This window comes from Microcebus murinus, chromosome 3 (genome assembly GCF_040939455.1).
Source record: "Microcebus murinus isolate Inina chromosome 3, M.murinus_Inina_mat1.0, whole genome shotgun sequence".
Taxonomy (NCBI): domain Eukaryota; kingdom Metazoa; phylum Chordata; class Mammalia; order Primates; family Cheirogaleidae; genus Microcebus; species Microcebus murinus.
In genome coordinates this window covers 60,475,043-60,496,851 of record NC_134106.1, presented here as the reverse complement: position 1 = coordinate 60,496,851, position 21,809 = coordinate 60,475,043, and the positions used below count along the sequence as shown (strand labels likewise).

Sequence of the window (21,809 nt, the reverse complement as noted above, 5' to 3'; positions counted from 1 at the left end):
AGCATTGACCGAATTCCTCTTCCTTTGTGCTCAGGGGGATGAGCTGGAGAAGGAGCACCCTAGAACTGCAGTCTCCAACTCTTGGGCCATGGACCAGTACCGGTCCGTGGCGTGTTAGGAACCAGGCTGCGTAGCAGGGGCTGAGCCATGGGTGAGTGAGCGAAGCTTCACCTGTATTTACAGCCACTCCCTGTCACTTGCAACACCACAGAAGCTCCACTTCCTGTCAGATCAAACAGTGGGATTAGATTCTCATACGAGTGCAAACCCTACTGTAAACTATGTGTGCAGGGATCTAGGTTGCACGCTCCTTATGAGGGTCTAATGCCTGATGATCTGCCGTGGAGCTGAGGTGGCAATGCGCGTGCTGGGGAGTAGCTGCAATACAGATTATCATTAGCAGGGAGGTCTGACTGCACAATAAATGTAACCCACCTGAATCATCCTAAAACCATCCCCCCCCCTCCCCTCCCCCTCCGCTCCAGTCCATGGAAAAACTGTCTTCCATGAAACTGGTCCCTGATACCAAAAATGTTGGGAACCACTGCCCTAGAATCAGAGAGTCAGGGCCCCGGAAACGGAATCAGGAGACCTGAATTGCTCTCTAGCTTGCTGCGAAGGCATAGGCAGATCACTGAATTTCTCTAAGCCTCAGCTTCCCTATTTGGAAAATATGGAAAGTAATCTCTATTTTGTCTGATCCCCAGAGTTATTGTGAGGATTATGGTAAGTGACATATGGGGAAATGCTTGGCAAAATCAATCAATCAATCAATCTCTTTAAGAAAGCGTGAGCAGACTTGTGCTAAATAGTCAGAGGTGCTGGTGTGGGTACCAGGCCCGAGTTAGGGCAGGAGGTTGGGACAGGGGGTGGGGCTTGTCCAACAAAGTAAAAGCTCACTGGTCACAGAGCCATGGGCAATGTGTGTGTGTATATAGGCTGGGTACTAGTTTAGTTCAGGGCTCCGGTTTGTTCTGGAAAAGACTTGAAATCACTTTTAAAAATGCATGATGCCGAAGATAAAACAACTGAAGATGAAAATGAGACAAAGGGTGGTTAGGGAAAGAGAAGGGAGATGAAGCCAGGAGTGAGGTTCGGGCACAGAATACGTGCAGTGTGGGTCTGTGCGCTTGGCAGTGTGGCCAGGGAGAACTGGCCTGAGCTACTTGACAGTCGGGGCAAAGAGACACAGTTCAACGGCCCCGGGTCCGCAAGGTACATGCAAACCGTTTTCACAGAACTACAGTTTCTGACCCTGAGACCAGAAAAGATTTCCCCCAAGAGTATTTATAAAGAGGACCCTGTGCTGTACTGAGCAGGGTGCTGGACAGCAGGTGTCTGGCACAGACGCTAAGCCCCCTGCGGCTGTATCTTATGATGTGCCAGTGGCCCGAGCACGGCTCTGGGTACGGCGGGGATTCAAGGGAAAAGACAGTGTAGCCCATAGGACACCATGTTAAGTAAACTACAAATTAGGGGGGGGGTGATAAACTGAGCTCCAAACGTCGAATAGCTTTAATTTCCTCAGGCTGTGGAAGGCAGGCAGACATGCACACATGTGTTCATACATGTGCATGCCCCTGCCCCATGCCTTCCCTCCTAGGCTCAGCTTCCTCTCTATTGTCCTGCTGACTGGGGGCCCCAAGTAGGAGGAGGTCCTGTGTCCCCCGGGACACTCCTTAGCATGTGGGACCCCATCGCGGACAGTGGGCTGTCTCTGTTGAATCTACACCTACTACTTGCAACCTGAGAATAGAATATCTAAACTGAGATAGAGCATCTTAGCTCAACCCCTTCCCTTTACAGGTAAGAAAGTTAGAGCCCCAGAGGGTGTCATCTTCTACCCGAGATCACACAGGGGTGGAGCAGAGGCTGAAGCTCGGGGTCTCCTGTTCTCACTCCAGTTCCCTAAGCTGCCACTGCGAAGAAAAATCAAATTGGGAATCTCGTTGTAGAAGGAAAATCTCGTCAGATAATTCCTCGTTGGAGCTATGGAATAGCTTTAGATTATATAATTTTATTCAAACTGAGATGGGCCAATAAATATAAATGTGTGTGCGTGTTCGCTGTTTTAAAACATTTTAATGTTTAAAACATGATTTACTAATGCTGCTGAGGATGTCTAGAATTTGATTTACTGCATAGTATTGAATGTTTATACTTGTTCCTTACAGAAATTCTTGCCAAAGAGCCATTTTATCTACAAGAATAATAAATAAGTCAATATGCGGATGGCTGTGCACATTTTTCCCATATGCAATCATACTTGGTAGATGTATTTTGCACGCAAACACTGCAAAGGTAAATGGGAGACACACGCGGACCCTTGAAGTCCAGGTCTTGGCCAGTGTCAAAATCAGACAGTGAATCTTGACCTAAGCCAATAAAACAGTGAGTCCAAGTCTTAGGTGATATTTGGGTTTGGGAATAAGGGATCCACACCTATGTAACTGTACTTAGCCATATGTGTGTATTTATTCATTCCTTCACTCATTCAGCAAATATTTATCAGACATCTATGTTTGATTCAGTAGCTTAAACAGTAGGATAGGTTTTTGCTTCATGGAAATTCAAAGATAACAGATACAAATTCCCCCAACTTTGTATTTGCAAAGCACTAGAAGGCCTTTTTATGGAATCTTCACAAGAATCCTATGGATGGCTAGGGCCAGAAGGAGTCAGGTTACCTGAGTGGAAGTGAAGGTATCCCTTTTGTTTGCTTGTTTATTTTTATCGCTCCCCATTATGGAAATAATGCATGTCCATTGTTAGAAAGAGTATAGAAATATTTAAAAAGAATGTGAGAAAGCAGCCTGTACCCCGACCTCAGCCACAGTTAACATCACATGCTGTGTACAGAGTTTTCATGCTTAGAGACATGCTAGGACGCATGTGTGTATATGGTTATAGATAAGATTATTTTTTTCTTTACGTAAATAGGATTATGCTGCAATATAATTCTGTAACTTGATTTTTCTCCACCCCATACCCTGTCCCCGGGCCTCGGTTTGGATGAACACGTCGTGCCACATCTGTCTGTGCAAATCCAGCTTGCTCTTGTTTGGGGCAGTGTCGTTTTTCTTTGTTGAGAGTGTACGATGATTCTTTTGCCTTTTTCAGCCTTTCTTCTCTCTCGCCCTCAGGTTGTCGGTCTTCTCTTGCCCAACCAGACACTGGCGTCCACCGTCTTCTGGCAGGTAACAGTCTCCCGGGACACACAGGTGCTGGTTAAGATCCCCCTGCCCTGATGCCCTGCCCCGTCCAGGCCCCTGGGGTAGAGTCAGTTCCCCACCCCTCCCCCATCCCAGAAGCCAGTGAGGAAAACCAGGATGTTGGCCCCACTGAGCAGGTCCCCAGCAGCCGGCATGTCTCAGGCCATTATGTGTCCCTCTAACCTTTGGACAGAGGTGATGGGAGCCGGGTGCCCTCATGTGGATCACGATGGCTTGCTGGTGGCCACTTGTCTTAGAGTTGGTGACCTTGAGGCCCACGGCCTCATTTTGGTGTCAGCCCCACCCAAATCTGTAGGGGAAGGTAAACCCACCCCTACCCTTAAGGCAGGAAAGTACCTCACAGACCCTGCTCTCTGCTCTTGGCTCTGTGAAAATAGTTGAGGATGTCCCTGGACGTGTCTGTGCAGGGAAAGAGGGGCAGGAAGAAAAACCTGTCTTCTGGGAGAAAATGCCAGAAAGTCTTCCCTGAGCACAATTCCTGACAGCACGTGTGTCTGGTGCTCGAGGTGCCGCAGGGTGCTGGGCTGGGAGGTTGCTGAAAGAAGTGCAGGGCTGTCGGTCATTCCTGCCCGCCTTGCTGGCCACCTTCCGCCTAGCGAGTGGTACACTAGGGAGGACGTGGCAAAGGCAGTGGGCCTGCTGGGGCAGTGAATGCCATAATTCCAGGAGGGGTGACGGCTTCTGGATCGGGGTGGACTGTTGGGGTGGGCAGCACCACATCCTGGTTTGCCAGGAACAGAGAGGGTTCCCGAGACTTTCGGTGCCAACACCAGCACGGTCCCAGGCAAACCGGGACAGTTGGTTATGCTTACTAGTGGGAGAACCATCTGTGAGCTGCAGACAGCGTGCCATGTCTTTCTAGGGGGGTGTGGTGCCCCCTGGGGCCCGAGGCCTGGCTTCCGGGGAGGTGACCATTCCTTCCCTGACTTCTCTCTCTGTTGCTTTTCAGTGGCTGAACCAGAGCCACAATGCCTGTGTCAACTATGCAAACCGCAATGCTACCAAGGTGAGTGTCAAACCTTCTGCCCAGGGTGGGGTTCAGGGTGGGGTGACCTAGTTGTCCTCTGTACAGTGTGACATGCCACCATTCGTGACTGCCTCTTCTCAGTTAAGCGTTGCCCTCCTCTAGGTGCCTTATTTAAGCTGCCAACCCTTCAGGCGGGGCGGCAGACTCAGACCTCACCTGCCTGAGCTCAGCAGGAGTGTCCGGGCTGGCTTGGCCGGGGGTGTTGGGGGACTGTTTACCTGAAGTGGAGCAGATCTGTTAAGTGGGGTGTGGGGGCCAATAAAGGATGGATTCCGCTGGCTTCAGAATTCTTCTTGAGCAGCTCTCACACCGGATCTTGGATCAGGACAGTGTCAGCCACATGGGGACCAGTTCCCCTAAAGCTTTCTCCAAACTTGATGGAAGCTGTCTTAGTGCCCCCAGCTCCTGACTGCTGGCCACAAAGCCACAGGGCCCCTGAGGGCTGAGGGTCCGAGAGGACTGGCTCCTCCTCCCCTGAGTTCCCTGCTTCCCTGGGACAGCTCGTGGTGGAGGCCCAGTCACCAGCTGTTGTCCAGGAAGGGCTGCTGGGCCCCTGCTTCACTGGCTAGGCCACCTGTCCCTCTGTTCGATTCTCCCTTACTTCAGTGCAAAGGCAAAGGGAGGGGAGGAGGCACCTTGGTCCCCTTTGGGGGGGCTGTCAGTTTGGGGAAGGGGAGGTTATTGGCATTTCTAACCTGGGGGGAGGGAGGAGGACTCAGGAGCTGGCCTGGGCTGTAGGAACTTGAGGAGCCCGATGCTCTGAGGATCCCCCCACCTAAACCAGCCAAGCGTCCCATGAGCTTCACACACGTGCAGCTCTGCGTGGGTGGGTCCTGTTTACCTTACCCAGACATCTCCAACCCGCAGTTGCAGTGGACAAGTTCCTCATGTTCTGTGTTGGAAGTTGGGCTGTATTCGTCTATAGAGCTGTCTATTATCTTTGACACGGAAACCTAATTGCTACAAGGGCTGCAGGGCCTGTGAGAGGCAGCCTCGGCACAGGCGTGTCCGCCTGGAAGTGCTACACGTGCCACACGGCCTGCTTGTAATATGTAGCCTTCCTAAACCGGAGACTGCCGGTCCCGGCCATAGTGGTCCCTTTTGGCCCTTGCTGTTCTCCACCTCCAGCCCGCACTGTCTGCCAGTGACCTTTCTAGAGCAGAGCAGAAGTGGAGCGTGTTTCCACGTTGGAACCGAGCTGAGGGAGGCCTGGATCCCTCCGGCTTCCTGTGGGGCCTCTTTGTTCTCACCTGACCTTCCAAGCTGGTGGGCAGGGAGGCTTCTTGCTGGCTGGAGCAGTTTGCAAGGGTGGTGTGTGGGAGCCTTGGGCAGCCAGCAGGCCTGAAATTCTGCCTCTGTCTTCCAGCCTTCACCTGCATCCAAGTTCATCCAGGGCTACCTGGGCGCTGTCATCAGTGCTGTCTCCATTGCTGTGAGTACTTCCCCCCCACCTCCTTCCTCTTGGTCCTGCTGTGCCGCCCCATCTAGCATTGCAGGAGGACCTTGTCTGAGGGCCAGGGCCGGCGGTGGTGCAGCCGGCAGGCTTCTGTGGCTAGGCCACCGGGGCAGGCTTTTTAGGCAGGGAAGAGACTTTGACGGAGAGAGAGCACCAACTGGCGCTCCGTGGTTTGGGGGCAGGCGGGCGGTGGGGCGGTGCCCGCGGGGCCCTGGGCAGCACGCCTGTCCTGAGAGGGGCCGTAGTTACCTAGCACTCTTCTCAGAGGAGCTGATCTTCATGCTCGGGGACGCAGCTGAGGGGAAGGGCAAGGGAATGAACCTAGAAGGTTGGCCCATGTGCCAGCTTCACTGAGCTCCCGGGCTATCCCCTCTCTGGGACCTTGGTCACACAGTCACATGAACAGTCCTTCTAGAAGACCTGTAAGGTCCTCAAGACAGGGACATTAGGCTCCTTTTGAGTCTCCACAGGACTTTGAGACAAGAGCAGCTACTCAGTAGGGAAGATTTGTAGACTGACTGTGTGAGTGTAGGGTGGACGGTGGGTCCCTGTTTCCCAGAAAGGGCAGAGGGCAGGTGACATAGTGAGGGCCTGGGCCAGAGCCGGAGTGGATGCTCAAGCTGCCAGGACCTTGTCCCACCCTTGAGCCCACCTCGTGCCTCCACCTGGCACCCACTAGATCCTCACTGGGAAGGCCTCCTACGGCCGACTCCAGAGGGCGAAGGGTCCCTTCACAGCTTCCTCATTTCATTCATTACGCAATAAATACATGCAATTGGTAAGAAAAAAATAATTTGAAAATGCAAATCAAAAAACATTCATATAATGGCCGGGCTTGGTGGCTCACACCTGTAATCCTAGCCCTCTGGGAGGCCGAGGTGGGGATTATTCAAGGTCAGGAGTTCAAAAAAACCTTCACAAAGCTGGGCATGGTAGCCCATGTCTATAGTCCCAGCTACTCGGGAGGCTGAGGCAGGAGGATCGCTGGAACCCAGGAGTCGGAGGCTGCAGTGAGCTATGATTGTGCCTGTGAATAGCTACTGTACTCCAACCTGGGCAACATAGCCAGACCCTGTTTACAGACAAAAGAAAAAAAGAAAAAGAATTCACATATAAAGAATGAATCCACATATAATAATCTTTTGGGAAAACCTACTTTTTTTTTTTCCAGTGTCATTAAATGAATACTGTATGATAATTGTTCACAACTATGTTATAACCCGTGATGCCACACATCATAGTTTATTTTGCTATTCTTCTAAAGTAGGGATTTGGGGTTGTCCTGAAATGGCCTCATTTATTTTACTCCCACGTAGACCAAGCCATCTCCAAATAGCTGTGAAGTGGGACATCCCATCTCATGCCCGAGATCTCTTTCCTTTCCTAAATCCGCATGTCTTAACGCCAGCGAGAAAGAAGCCAGACCTTGCGAATCTACTTCGATGGCCCGCCAGGAGACCGCTCGCCCCACCCTGGTGGTCCTGCAGCCAGCGTGAGGCTGCATGTGGGAGTCATACAAACTGGGGGTCCCTGATTCTGGGGGCTTGCTGGGCTACAGCCAGGGGCTCTCCTGAGCGGGGAAAGGGCTCGCTCACCTCCTCCTTGTTCCTCACAACGAAAGGAGTTGGTGGTCTGCCTGGTGAGGAGCGTGAAAATCCCCCTCCTCCTCTGTGAACTAAGGGAGACATGGGGAGGAGTTGGGAGGAAGAGGCCATGTAGGGAATGGTGTTGAGTGGCCCTGAATGGAAAGGGCTTGGAAGAAGGGGATCATTGTTTTGGTGGGACTCGCTTCCGATGCAGGCCTGGAGCTCCAGGAACAGGAATTCAGCTTCTTCCGAGAGCTCGGGGGCTCTTATCCCCTGTCCTCACTGCCCCACCCAAGGGCCCATCAGCCATCCCATCCCAACCACTTCCCCAGGCAAGGCTAGTGCAGACAAGTGGGGTAGAGGTTCTGAAGACAGGCCCGGCGGAGTTACTAGGGGACTTGCGGCCCTCCGAGGCTCCCAGAGCTGCGATCTTGCCTGGCAGGGATGAGGCCTCATGCTGGAACGTGCCTGTGCTGGGGACGCCCTCCTGCCTCCTCCCTGCCCAGCTCCAGCACCCCACCCCCACCCCCAGGAGCCCTTCCCTGACCACTCCAGCCCATACTGCTCCCCCTCCTCCCAGGTCCTGGAAACTTCCGTCCTCCGCACTCGCACTCTGTCCCGTCCTGTCCACGTTCCGCAGTCTGAGCCCCATCCCAGCTGGATTACGAGCTAGCCAGGGACAGGCACTGTGTCTTCTCCCCCACAGAGGGGAGCACGGAGTGCTGCTCCATAAATACTTATTAATTAGGTTGCTGATTGATTGCTGGCCTCAGGAGGCCCCTCTCCTCACCCATCCACGAGCCGCAGCGGCGGCGGCCTGACGTCTTCACACAGTGAGGGTCTAACTCCGGCAGATGGAGCGGAGTTTCTGACTTGGAAAATCTGCAGCTTGCTTGCTTTTCTTTTGTGTGTGTAAATCACAAAACCTCCGGAGAAAGGGCCTTTATTTTATTTCCCTTTCCCTTGTTCTCTGGAACCCCAGGTCCCGCAGCCTCATTAACTGATCTCTGCTTCAATTAGAGACAAATCCCCTCCCAGGGAGAGCCTGTTAGGAGGAGATGACCTGCAAACAAGTGTCACGGCCCCAGTGGTTGGCCCAGCTCTGGCATTAATTAAAACGAGTCCCTACAAGCAGGTGGCACGGATGGGGGCTGACAGGCCAGGAGCAGGTCCTGGGGACTGAGGGTGAGCGGAGTGGAGGCCAGCCTCCTCTGCGGAGCCTGGAGAGCCCTCTCCCCACCTCAACGAGCCCTGACCTTGGCCGCAACCTCCAAAACCAGGGATCCCCCTTTGCACGCCCCCAAATGCAGTCTTATGCTAGTTGCAGGACCACCGGGGTGGGATTAGCAGCCTCTTGGTGAACCTTCTAAATAGATTTGGCAATGTCTGGCTTCTTGCTTGAGAATAAAAAAGAAATTCCGTCTTAAGTTATTTTTGAAGTCTAACAGTTTGCTGTCTTTTAACAAAAGAAGCCTCTCTCCATCCTCACTGTTCTTTCGTTCCGGAGTTTTGCGGGGCGCTTCTGTGGGCAGCCCTCACGGGCCCTGGCTGCACGAGGGTGACAGGAGGCAAGACCCAGTGCTCCTGTCAGGGGTCTGTGATGTGCCAGGCACTTTGCAGGAACTGGGAGCCGCAGAGACTGGCGTGTCCTCCAAGATGCTGAGAAGGGAAGCTGAGAACGCTCTGTGGTACAGTCAGAATTATGACGAAGGTGACCCTAGTGTGTCATGGGACCAGGGGAAGGACCCCTAATTCGACACAGGGAATGACTCACAGGACAGACCAGAGAGAGCCAGGGGAAGGCAGGGCACAGTGTTCGAGAGAGAGGGCCCAGCACACGCAGAGGCATGCAGGAGAAGGACAACACAACAAATTTGGGACGCTCAGAAACTGAGTGCGGCGCCAGGTGGGGAGTGCTGGAGACGAGGTGATGATGAGTGAGGAGCAGAGGACTGGCCGTGAAGTGCCACAGGAGGCAGGAGCCCGAGCCTGGAACCCGACATGTACTCAGGGACCTGGGCATTGCAGGGGTGTGGGCAGAAGTGGGCTGGAGGAGGAGTGGGGGGGCTTGGCAGGCCCAGCACATGGACCACCCTCACGGGGGCAGATCCTGGCTGAGGGGAAACCTGGGCTGGGGAGGAAGACTCTGGGCTGAAGTCCTGCATGACTGGGCAGGAGCGGGTTGGTGGAGGCAGGTGATGAGAGACATTTCGTACCCGTGCCTGAAATTCTTGCCCTTCAGCTGGGTCTTGGCCTTTCCCCATTGGGACAATGCTGACTTCCTTTCCCAAAGGCTCTGGGCCCCAGGAGGTCTTTCTGTGTGAGATGCAGTGGTCGTCTGTTAACCTTCACTCCCAGACACTGGAGTACGAGGAGTGGTCCCAGGGCATCCCTGGGCTGAACCCTCCTGCTGGTTCCCCTTGCCTGCTGGCAACTGCACGTTCCCCTGATAGAGTGGCAAATAATCGTGATAACAGTCACGACGGCCAACACTAGCAGAGCGCCCGCAGCGCTCCAGGCACTGCTTAGGCGCTCGTCCCCATTTCATAGATGCCACCGAGGTGAAGTAAGTGACAGCTTACCCACCTTAATCACACACTGTTCTGCTCCCCATGTGGCATAAGGAGGCATAAGTCATGTTCCCTGTTTCCCAGGTGGCAGGAACTATTACCATGCCCCCCGGTGTCAAAGCGCTCCCTAGGTTCCGCTAGAACGGTGGGCACTGGGAGAAATTTTTTCAGAGCTTCTTTAGGTGTAACAAAGTTAGACCCTCTGCTCACCTTCATACTTGGGCCCTAGGCCTGTGTTTTCTGGCCAAAGCAGCATATATTTATCCCTGGTCCAGAGCATGCGCTATGTCCTGCAGGACAGGGCGCGGCTGGCTCTATGGTGGAGGGTGTACTTCTTGGGGCCGGTTCTTCTTGGGGCCTGATGGAGGTAAGGTGACGGTACCTGTGAGTCCTGGACCAGATTATTGTCCTCCTGCTTTCAGCGAGTGGCTTCTGGGTTGGAGGGCCCATTGCACGGACCCTGTAGCAGCATCTGAAGTGTTCGGAAGCCTGCAGATGGTGATGCTGGCAGTGGCGAGTCAGACACGAAAAGCAGCCCAGCATCTATTCTGGGGAGGATGAGTTGTTGTCCCCTCCTATGTGGAAGGAGTCTGGTGTAATTGGTTTCCCAGCAGCCGACCCCCTGGTCCCTGTGCGGCATGGTTGGTCACAGTTGCCAGCAAATAAGCCATGCAACTGCAGTGCTAACTGGCATTTTAGCCCATGAATAACTCCATTGCAGCCATTTGGCTACTGTGACAGAGTTATAGGCTGCCCCCACTGTCAAGCAACAGGGTGACTAGGGTTAGAGGACAATTGACCTCTATGGAGGGTCATGGGTCCATTTGGTTACCAAGTTTGTTCTACAGAACACGCCCTCTGGTGGACATTTTTGGTACTTCAGAGATTCCTTGACCTTCCCCAGCACCCCTACCCCACACCCATGCAAACCCCTGACCATTGGTTACATTATTATCCACTACTCAAGAGTGCATCTAACTTTTGATCACATGCCATCCCTCCTTTTAGGCAGGCCCCCTTCTCCATTGTTCTCCAGGCCCCTTGGATCCCCAGAGGGCAGGTGCCAGTTGAGTCTGCAGAGCCAGCTGCAGACTGTGCTCTGAGCACCCTGCAGACAGCCTGCTATTTCATGCCTCTGAGCCTCTGCCAGGCACTTCCCACTTCCTACCTGGCTGCCTCTTGCTCACCTTTCAGGGCTTAGTCAGGCATCCCTTTCTTCAGAAGCCTTCATGCCCTTGGGCCCCACCCCCTCTAGACCCCTTCTCCTAACGGAGTGGATGACATGATCCACCCAGGTGGACTGCTGGGCCTGTGCATGCAGGATCTAGCACACAGTAGTGCTCAGCGTTTGCTAAGGTGGACAGGGCAAGTCTCCTTAGTGGCTCTTGTGGCTCTTCTTTGTGGCTTCAGAAATCATTCACTTCATTTATTCTAGGAACGTTTACTAAGCACATACTCATTTCACCAGGCACCAGGAATTCAGTGAGGAGTCAGAGAGACGCAGGCCCTGTGTCCTAGCGCTTATGGTCTAGTGGGAGAGGTGGACACTTAGTAGAGCCCACAGGTAGAAATATTTCTGTGCTGTTCAGTATTCTGTGCAGTCAGATACAAGTGTTACTTTGATTTGTACATTTTTAAGAAGGCAAATAAATATATGCTGAAAGACCGTGATAGTTGCGTGGAAGAAAGTTTGAGGTTCTTTGAGATACTGTAAAAGGGGAGCCCTGAGTGAAGGGGGAGCTTCATGCTGAGGCTGAAAAGCAGGGAGACCTGGGGGTCAGGGCTTGAAGGCCCTGGGGAGGTCTGGCTCCTGGGAGGAGTGGGGAGGTGGCTAGGTGGCCGGAGCCTTCCAAGCAGGCGAGGCTGACAGGTCTCGAAGGGCTGTGCAGCTCTTTTGGTGCTGTGAGCAGCCACTGAACACCTTTAAGCAGGTCGCTATGCTTTTTTTTTTTTTTTTTTTTTTTCCTGGAGACAATCTTGCTTTGTCACCAGGCTGGAGTACAGTGGCATCACTATAGCTCACTGTAACCTCGAACTCCTGGTCTCAAGTGATCCCCCTGCCTCAGGCTTCCAAGTAGCTGGGACTACAGGCATGCACCACCACGCCCGGCTGATGTTTTTATTTTTTGGTAGAAATGGGGGTCGGGGGAATCTCATTGTATTTCCCAGGCTGATCTTGAACTGCTGGCCTCAAGAAGTCCTCCCATCTCAGCCTCCCACAGTGGCTATGCATTTTCAGAAGCCCACTTTGGCTGCTATAGAGAGTAGGTTGGTGGGCATAAGAGTGGAAGCAGGGGCCCAGTTAGGAGTGGGTAGTCATCCAGAGAGAGGTGACGTGTGCTAAGTGGTGGGAGCAGAGGGCGAGAAGAGCAGCATTCAAGATATCCAGGAGCTAGAACCACGAGCGATGGTTAGATGTGGGCTGGGAGAGGCCCCTGCCCAGGAAGGCTCTGAGGTCTCTGGCATGAGGAGCTGAGCTGGGAGTAGGTGAGGAGGAGCGGTGTGGGTGAGGAGGTAGGCAACAACCTTTGTTTTGGATGTGTGAAGGTGGAGTGTCCGGAGCCCGTGGAAACAGAGGCATCTGCCAGGGTGGGACATGCAGGCTAGAGTGGGAAGTGCAGCCGGGTGGGAGAGGAGTGCAGGCATTGCTCCAGACCCAGCCAGTGGCTCCTTGCTGGCCTTGAAGAAATTAGGCTTCTAGTGGCCTGGAGAGCCCTTTGTCCTTAAGGATGCAGCCATGAGTCACATAGCTCATAACACTAAAGGTTTTGTGTCATGGAGCTTCCACCCAGGCTCAGTTCTTGGTGCTGGTCAGCCCTTTCCTGTCTTGGGGGACTGTCAGGAAGCTGGCCTTCCCTCCTCTTCCTCTGGCCTCTTGTCAGCTGCTCGTGGTAAATTCACTAGCCTGGTAGCCAGAGCCTGGAAAGGAGTGGTCAGAGAAGGCCCATGGCCTCCCTCGGGCCAACGCTGATGCCCACGGAGCCCAGGGTTGTGCCTCTCCCGGGACCCCTGTGGCTGGCCGTGCAAGAAATTCTTGTGCAAAATCCACACCCTGTTTGTTTTCCCCCTCTGCCAAAATGGAGCTCCTGTTTGGTTAATTTCTATTTTGTAGCTTATTTGGAGGCTGTTAAAACAGACCCTGGGGGACCCTCAGCAGCGATTGTTCCATATCTCATTATCTTTCCCAAACCCGATTATTAGCTCCGATTTTTCTGATCGCTAGCTGCTGTTCGTGATGAGTTGTGTGCCATTAATGCCAGCTGGTTCCCTTAAACAGGACCCACCATGCCAGGGAAAACGAGCTGGCATTCAGAGCCACCAGCCACTTGGCTTTTTAATTTTAATGGGCTCCACCAAATGTTCCAGGCCAAAGGGCCCCTGAGGAACTAGAACAGACGGGCTCCCAACCCCCGGTCTGCAGCCCACTCTGGGTTGCTTCCAGGCTGTGGCTGTTCTAGGCACTGGGGCAGTAAGGCCTGGGCTGGGGGCCCGACGAGGGGCCAGGGTAAGTGGCCACTTGCCTCCTCTGTGTCCATGCCCTCTCTGCCCCGGGGCCCATCACCGGTGTGTGGGCAGGGTGACCTCACTGACTCCTCATGAGCTCACAGCTACACATGTGACCAGGTTTTCTCCCCACTTTGCTGGTTCCTGGCCCCTTCCGTGGGCTTGGGTATGTTGGCCATGCTTTGAGAAACATACATGTGCCTCATTAAATGTCACCCATCCAGGCTGGGGAGACCCTGGTGGGCTTCAGGGAAGAGGAGGCCAGAGAGACCTGGGACTAGGCCACTCTTTTTTTCTCTTCTTTCTTCCTCCCTACCCTGGGCTCCCGCCTGCAGTTGGGTAGATGGGATGGGTGACCCACTCTGGACTGTGCCAGTCCTAGCCAGGGAGGAAAAGGCTTCACAGGGGCTGGGGAACAAGTCTGAGTGTTTGCACAACTGATGGCCACTACTCCTTGCCCTGCCGCTGCACGCCAGCCCTGCCCACCCACAAGAGGCTGCCATGGTGAGGGGTCCCAGTCTCCCTGCTCCCTTCCTTGAATGGCTCCTGCTCCCCCTCGGCCAGCACTTCCTGCATCTTCCCAAATGAACGTGTGAGGTTTTGAACCCAGACCTCCTGACTTCCAGCTGCGGGGCCAGGGATGGCTCAAGGGCCCTGTCTTCCCTGACGGGAGCCGCCTTCTCTGTTCCACTCCTCTGGAAGCCCCCAAGCTGGCCTTTGCCAGGGAGGCTCTTGCTATGCAGATGTGCCATTAAATGGCATGAAAGCATCACTCCTTGAGATGGAAGACACTGGAAAGTGAGTAGCATAGCGGTTAAGGGCAAAGCTTTGGAACTATCAGGACCTAGGTTCAAATCCCAGCTTTACCTGACTCAAAGCAGCTATCTGGCCTTGGGCGAAGTTACTTAACCTCTCTGAACCTGTCTCTTATCCATAAAAAGGGCCTCTCCAAAAGCCTTGTAGTAGCAATTTCATTAAGATAGTTCACATGAACATGTGCTGAGTGGCCGGCACGGAGGAGGCACTCACCGACTTCTCCCGAGCCCCTCTCCTCTTCATAACTAAAGCCGTCTACCACCTCCCGTGCTTTTCCTCCCTGTGCTTCTTTTGGGGTTGGGGGTGGGGGCTATTTCTGCATCATCACTGCTGAGAGCTGGGGAGACCTGGGCTTGACAATTCCACCCATGTGGCAGGGGGATTAGGGCCCAGTGTGGGCTGGCAGCTCCCCATTCCTGCCCCACCGTACCACTGTGGCGTGTCCACTCTGCCACGAGTCTCCCTGCCTCCCAGCCTGCCCTCGAGCGAGCAGGGAGGACAAGGATTGGGCTCTGAGTATCAGCCTGGGACATGAAGTGGAGGCCAGGCACTGAGGGCCCCAGCTGCTTTTGCCAGGCAGCACTCTGGCTCTGCAGGGCGCCAGAGTGCCCGGGGGCTGGCAGGTTGTCACTGCCTGTCTTCCTAGGTCTCACGGCTACAGCCTGGGCTGGGCCATTCCTGCTGTGCAGTGACTGCTGTGACTGCTGCAGACACCTAGCAGCCCTGGGGGCCTTCTCAAGGCTCTATGTCTTCCCCAGCCACCCAGAAGGCTACGGCCAGAGCTAGGCCTGAGGATGCAGTGTGGCCTGCTGAGCCACCAGGTGTGCCAGAACTGAGAGCAGGCTGCCCCTGGCCACCTCTGCTTCCCAGGAAAGATCCACAGGGTAGGGGCCAGCTCTGGCTTCAGTCTGGGAGAGCAGAGGCCTCTACACCCCAACCCTGGTCTGGCCACATGCATCTTGTCTTTTCTCTCTCCATGCCTGTGCCCATGCTGTTTCCCCACCAGAAACCTTGCCTCCTACCTAGCCTAACCTCCTCCAAGAACTCCATCTCCCCACCTTCACTGATCTCTCCACGCAGGCATTTGTTGGTTTCTGTGTTTCTTACTCAGTCACCAGGTTATTGAGCATGTGCTGTGTGCCGGTGTGCACAGCCCTAGCAGTGGACATACAAAGATGAAAACGCACGATTCCTCCATCCCAGTCACTGACATCGTTATTATGTTGCTTCATTCATTGAGGCCTTTTATGTGCCGAGCTCAAGCCCAACACTTTGCATACAATTCTTATAATAGCCCTGGGATATTATAGATGCTACTATTCCTTTTTACAGACAAGGACACTGAGGCCAAGAAAGGTTAAATGACTTACCTGCCTAAGTCCCACTGCTAGTCATCGACACTGGAGGCAGAACTGAAAGAACAGGAGTGGGCCAGGTGGAGGAGGGACACCCCAGGCCTAGGACCAGTGCTGCGAAGGCTCCATGGCTGGAAGGCTCATGTAGCGACTGATGACCAGCACACTGGACCCGTGGGGTTAAATGTGGGGTGTCGGGGGAGTGGGGAGGTGGGGTTATGATGGCCGGACAGCTGCGGGAGGGGGATGGCATCTTCTCACGCAGGTCGTGGGAGGAGCCGGTGGTGGGCGTGGGCAGACCTGCGCTCTCTAAAGATGAGGACAGCATGGGCGAGGGATGGACGGAGTGAGGAGGCCCCGGCAGGGGCTGGGTGGGGTGCCTGGTGTCCTGGGCCGGGTGAGAGGAGCAAAGGCAGGTGCAGTGAATCTGGGGTGTCCATCACACCTGCTGTCCTGCTCTGAGCTACTTACTCTGCTTGGCTCGGCAGCCTGAGGGCAGGTGTGCGGGTCTCCTCCTGAGCCCTCATGGTCTCAGAAAGGCGGTACTGATAGGCCAGGGTGGGGATGAGGGTTCCTATGCTTCATTTATGTGCAGAGTATGCGTCCTAGCCCTACCACTGCACCGTTCCACCCCTGCCCCTTCCGCTGAGTGTGTTCGTGCGTGTGTGAGAGTGTGTGTGTGTATATATGTGTGAGTGTGAATATGTGTATGAATGTGTATATGAGTGTGTGTGTTAGTGTGTGCATATGTGCATGACTGTGTGTGTATATGTGTATGAGTATGCATGTGTATATGTGTGAGTGCGAATGTGTGAGAGCATGTATATGTGAATGTATGTATGTGACTGTGTATGTGTGTGGGTGTGAATGTGTGTAAATGTGCATGTGAGTGTATATGTGTGTGAGTGTGAATGTGTATGTGTGAGTGCATATATGTGTGAGCATCAATGAGTGAGTGTATGTGTGATTGTGTACAACATGTATGTGGCAGTGTGAATATGTATGAGCATGTATCTGTGTGAGTGTAAATGTGTGAACATGTGTGTGAGTGTAAATGTATGTGTGTGAGTGTGTATATGTGTGAGCATGACTGTATGCATGTGAATGTGTATGTGTGTGAGCATGAACGTGTATGAGTGTGTGTCCGATGCTTTACCCTCTCTCCCTCTTTCTCATGGGGCAGTTACCTGGGAGGCCTGGGCAGTGGTACTTTAGATAGCCACACAGGAGCTCTGCACTATGAGGTGACGCTGGGGACCAGGGGTCTGGGGTGCCACTGCAGGGGAAAGGCGATGCCCCTCTCTCTCTGCTCTCCCTCCAGTTCTACCGCTTCCTCCCACAAGCCACTGCAGCACCATGCACATTTTCTGTTTTTTTTTTTTTTCTTTTTCTTTCCAAGGTGGGCCTTAATGTCCTGGTTCAGAAAGCCAACAAGTTCACTCCAGCCACCCGCCTTTTGGTCCAGAGATTTGTGCCGTTCCCTGCTGTAGGTAAGACCTGCACAGTGCGTAGACGCTCATGTGCTGTGCACGGGTGGGGACTGCAGGGCTCCCAGGGGGCTGGATGGTTCTTCCACACCTCTCATAATGCCCAGGGGACACCCAGCTGGGGGAACTGGAGCAAAACACGTAGCTAGAGGACAGGATCACGGGGCCTCACTGACAGCTCCGTGCCTGAGATTCTGCTTCAACACACGGATTCTTAACCTGGGGTCCCAGGCCCCCAAGGGTCAGTAAACAGAATGCAGTGGACCCCGTGAACTTGGTTGGGGAAAATATTTACAGTAACCTCTAACTGCAATTTAACATTTCTCTCCATTATGAATATAGGCAGCAAACCACAGTAAGAAGTAAGACCTGTGACTTTGTCACCAATAGAAATCAAAGATATTTTTGTGTCACATTAAGTCGTTACAAAGATCTTAAAATATCCTTTACGTTCAACACTAAGTCATATTTAATATGTCAACTGGTAGATCTTGCTTTTCAATTCATTAGTTTAAAAGCATGTCTATTACTATATCACAATTTTAAAAATATTTTCATAACTTATTTCAATATAATCCCTTTGTGATCCTATGTATATTGTTTTATATATTTAGAAACATTATCCTGAGAGGGGTGCATAGGCCTTACCAGACTGTCAGAGGGATTCCTGGCACAGAAGAAGGTTGGAAGCTTCTGCTAGTTTAGGTTTCAAGCCTTTGGGTCTTCTGGCCCTCTGGGTTTTAGAAGCCTCTCTTGTGAGCACCTGTGCACCTGAGTGCACAAGTGTATATGGAGAGGCTGAGTCTTTGCTGGACTTAGGTCTCACAACAGATGCCCTGGGTCTGGGTTATGGGGATGCCAAAAAGCCCAGTTTGGCTCTTATTTTATTTTATTTTTTGAGACAGGGTCTCTCTCTGTTGTGCAAGCTAGAATGCAGTGGTATCATCATAGCTCACAGCAACCTCAAACTCCTGGGCTCAAGCAATCCTTCTGCCTCAGCCTTGTGAGTAGCTGGGACTACTGGTGCACACCATGCCCAGCAGTAATTTTTAAAAAATTAAAAAGAAATAAGCAACATTGAGAGCAGCACAAGGCAGTGGATAGTTAGTTGTCAAAAGAGAAGGATAAGCAAGTGCTTAAACCATAGCACCAGTTTTCCCTCTGTGCCAGAGGACAATGATGGGGGTGGTGCCAACACAGGGCATGAGGTTCTGTGACCTCCCTGGTGCCGAGGTTCAAGCTGAAGAGCTAGAGTCAGACCCAGGCTCGTGGTTCTGGCCCTGTTCTTCCCCTCCAGGCTCAGCTTCCCCATCTGTAAAATGCAGGTGGCACTACCACCTCCCTACAGCCTAGGCCTCTGGGAGGGGCAAACGAGGCTGCAGACCAGATTCCATTGATAGGAAAGGCCCCCATGAGAAGGTAGGAGGTCGTTACTGGGCACCCCACCTCTTGCATGGCCCAGAGGCTAATGAACTCCCAGAACCAGCTACCCTGCCAAGCTGCAGCCAACCCAGATAATTGCTATAGCAACTCCACACTTTTAATGAACTCTCAGCTATTTCTGTCCTGGGCCATTAATGGAATAACTCTTTAGATCTGACTTTGTTAAGGGGCCTAATTGAGCAAACAGACTGCCCAATCGGTGTTCCTCACCTTTGGCCTGCAGGGTCAGAAGCAGCACAACGAGGGGGCAGTGCCCAGCTGCACTGGACTGGATCTGGCTGGGCTGTAATCTGCCCTCGGCCAAGCTTCAGATAATAGCTTCCCAGCCCTGCTCTGCCCCATGTGACCTTGGAGTGGTCTTAATCTCCCCAGGACTCCTTTACGAGGAGGGTCTCTGCTCTTGCTCTGAGATTTTCTGACATGTCCTTCTTTAGGCTCCAGCCTGATTCCCCTCCCACCTTCTCACTGCCCCCTCACACAGGTCCCGCCACTGCTGGGGGTCCTGAGATCGCACATTTCGCTAGCCCGTTGCACAGGTTGCACACAGTGTGGTTCACAGCCCTGGCAGTCCTACCTCGCCAGGATCCTGAGAAAAGCAGGCCCTTCCTGGCTTCTTCCTCGGGCCCAGGTGGAGTCCGCCTGCCTTCCACCACCAGCCCCAGTCTCTGCTCCCCACAGGCCAGCTCCATCTCTCTGGTTCTGGTGTCCATCCCTGTCCCACCTGCAAATGGGCACCTGCCGACTCCACTAGTTAGTACTGACACAGTTGTGAGATGAATAGGTAATGCCCCTCAAAAACAGGGGCTCAAAAGCCCCCTGGTCCTCTTAGGTCACCACCCAGTCCCTGCACTTGGCCCTCCTGCATCTTATCCCCGGGAACCCCTGGTCGGGAACAGAGCGTCTCTAAGTCCCCTGGGCTCTGACAGGGCCTAAGTTCTGCCAACGTTCACCCCTGCTTTCCAAGGCAGGCCAGGCCAGACCAGGCTGGGCCACCCTTAAAGGCTGTCGAGAAGCTGGCTCAGGCTATACTTTATCTGGTAGCGGGTCCTTTGCCCCTCGGAGCTGCTGGCATCATGGAGAGACAGGACTCACCAAGCTGTGAGTGCAGGTGGGAAGTGGTTGAGGCAAGTGGAGTGACCAAATTAAGCCCTGGTTGTTGGGATGTGTGTGCAGAATAGAGCAAAAGAGGCTCTTCAGGGTGAGAGTTGTCCCCAAGAGGCCTGTGTGCCCAGTGGTTGGGGCCTCATCCTCACTCCCACCTTCCTAGGCAGGTGGGGAACTCAAGCTCTGGGGTACAAGGAGGCTCCCAGGAGTCAGTCGCTTCTTCCCACTGCTCTGCCCTGCTCCTCCTGGGGCTCCAGCCGGAAGTCTGGGAGGTTGGGGGAGACTTCTCTTCTCTGGGCCCCACAGGCTGCCTGAGAGAGGCCTGAGACACACAAATGCAGGACACTTGGGCACGCACCTAAGTCCCCTGCTCCCACCCTGCACTGCACTCTATCTCCACATTGGGAAATGAGGCCTCTGACCAGACCCCCTCCAGCCCCTTCCCACTGGGTCCTCCTTGACGTCACTGTATGCCCTCCCCAAGTTTGCAGAGCCCAGCACTCCCAGGCGTCCACACAGCTGCCCTCATGCCTCCAGCAGGCCTCTCTTCTCCCCCATTCTCATTCTGTGCTGGGAGGTCTGAAGGCAGAGTGTGCGTCCCCATTTTATAGACTGGCTGAGAGTTACACTGAGCTGGCCAAAGCGCAGGCCTCCCAGGCCCAGCCTGGGGCTATTTCCAGCCTGCTTGGAGGACCCCTCGCCCGCTGTAGCTGAGAAACTGAAGCGTGTGACCCAGAGGTGGCAGGGGCTACTCATGGCCTCCATGTTCTCCCCTGGGTTTTCAGCCAGGGTTGTGCGTATGTGTGTGTGTATGTGCACCGATGCATGTACATGTGCGTGTGCGAACGTGGGAAGCCCTGGGATGCTTACTGCAGCCAAGGTGGTTTCAGGGCCGTGCTGTGCCCCTGGTCTAGAACAGCAATCATGTGGGAAATCTGTTTCTATTTATACATGGAGATGTTGGGAAAGACGGTGAGCCCAGGAGCATGTGTGCTGGCATCGGAATCGATTGGGGACTGGTAATTAATTTGCTTAGACCTTAATTAATTCTCTAGTTCTTTCTTATTTGTGGACTGTCACGCCTAATTGTGCTCAGGAGCTCGAGCTCAGAGCAGGCCCTCTGTTAATTGACGAATGGTCGCTGTGAGGTGGAAGTTAATGGTTTGGGAAGCTGGGCAAACAGTGTAATTAAAGGTCAATAGACAAGGCACCGGAAAATACACACCCCCGGGTCCAGCCACCACACTCTCTGCGCAGAGTCTGTTCCACGGGCTGCAGCCACTACAGCCTTCTCGAGAGGCCTTGGGAGAGGGGGCGCTGGGAGGAGTCACTAGCAGGAGGGAGGGCCAGGGCCAGGTGCTAGAGGAATAGGCATACCTTGTCACAGTGACAGGTGGGGCAGGGGCTTTAGGGAGGTGGAGACCCCAGGTGTCATCTCAGCAAGCACATCTATAAGGCTGGCACCACGACATGTGTAGGTGTGTGTAGGGGGAGGGACAGAAGCCCTGAAGGTCATCCCTGGCTGGCTGACTGCATCCACACGGAGCAGGGGACAGCCGTGAGTGTCATGTGCTAGTGAACACCCCTATCTGGGCCCTAAGCGTCAGCCAGCTGATGCCGTCCACAGAGAATAGCCTTCCTGCCTGTACCGGAAATGCGGCCCCAGCAGCCCTTTGCTAGGAAGTGACTTCTTCCTGTGCTGTCCCCCGCAGTCCCTTATGTTAAATGTCACAATGTATTTCATTGCCATGAAAAGATCCCTGAGCTCACCAGTGAGCACATTGCTCAGGGTGTCTGGGCAGTCTTTGGGAGGGCTTGTGCCCACTCACACCCAACTTGCTGTACACCTGCTCTCCCATGTCCGTGCCCCTTCACCCCGGGCCACACTGTCTTCGTGTCATCGATCCCTGCTGTGCTGCACTACTCCCTCATGCTCAGTCCTCCCTGCTTCCCTCGTCCAGGAGGTGGCCGTGCCAGTGTTGCCCAAGTCCTGAGAGCCTGCCCCCAGGTCAGGGCACGGCTGCCCAGGCCTCCTCCCCTGTGAGTGGGAGGCAGCCGGGTGTGCCTGCAGCAGCTGGGCCCTGTGACATGTGCTCCCTCCATCTGGGGCAGTGGTGCTCCACATGGCATCCACGGCCCCTCAGATGCCTCAGGATGCCGTGTGCCCCTGCCTGGAGCTGCTCCTGCTCGTGCCCACTGTACCCCACTGCAGCTGTAGTGCATCTTGT

General features: G+C 53.9%; 1 protein-coding gene across 2 annotated transcripts in view; it reads left to right on the top strand.

Annotated features, from left to right (window-relative positions):
• SFXN5 (sideroflexin 5) overlaps nt 1-21,809 on the top strand; it is a 115,557-nt gene that overhangs the window by 56,987 nt on the left and 36,761 nt on the right. For both annotated transcript variants that reach the window (XM_076000876.1, XM_012750126.2), the window contains exons 7-10: nt 3,144-3,197; nt 4,183-4,239; nt 5,627-5,692; nt 16,947-17,037. In XM_076000876.1, the coding sequence (XP_075856991.1) occupies nt 3,144-3,197; nt 4,183-4,239; nt 5,627-5,692; nt 16,947-17,037 (268 nt within the window). The remainder of the gene's footprint in view (nt 1-3,143; nt 3,198-4,182; nt 4,240-5,626; nt 5,693-16,946; nt 17,038-21,809) is intronic.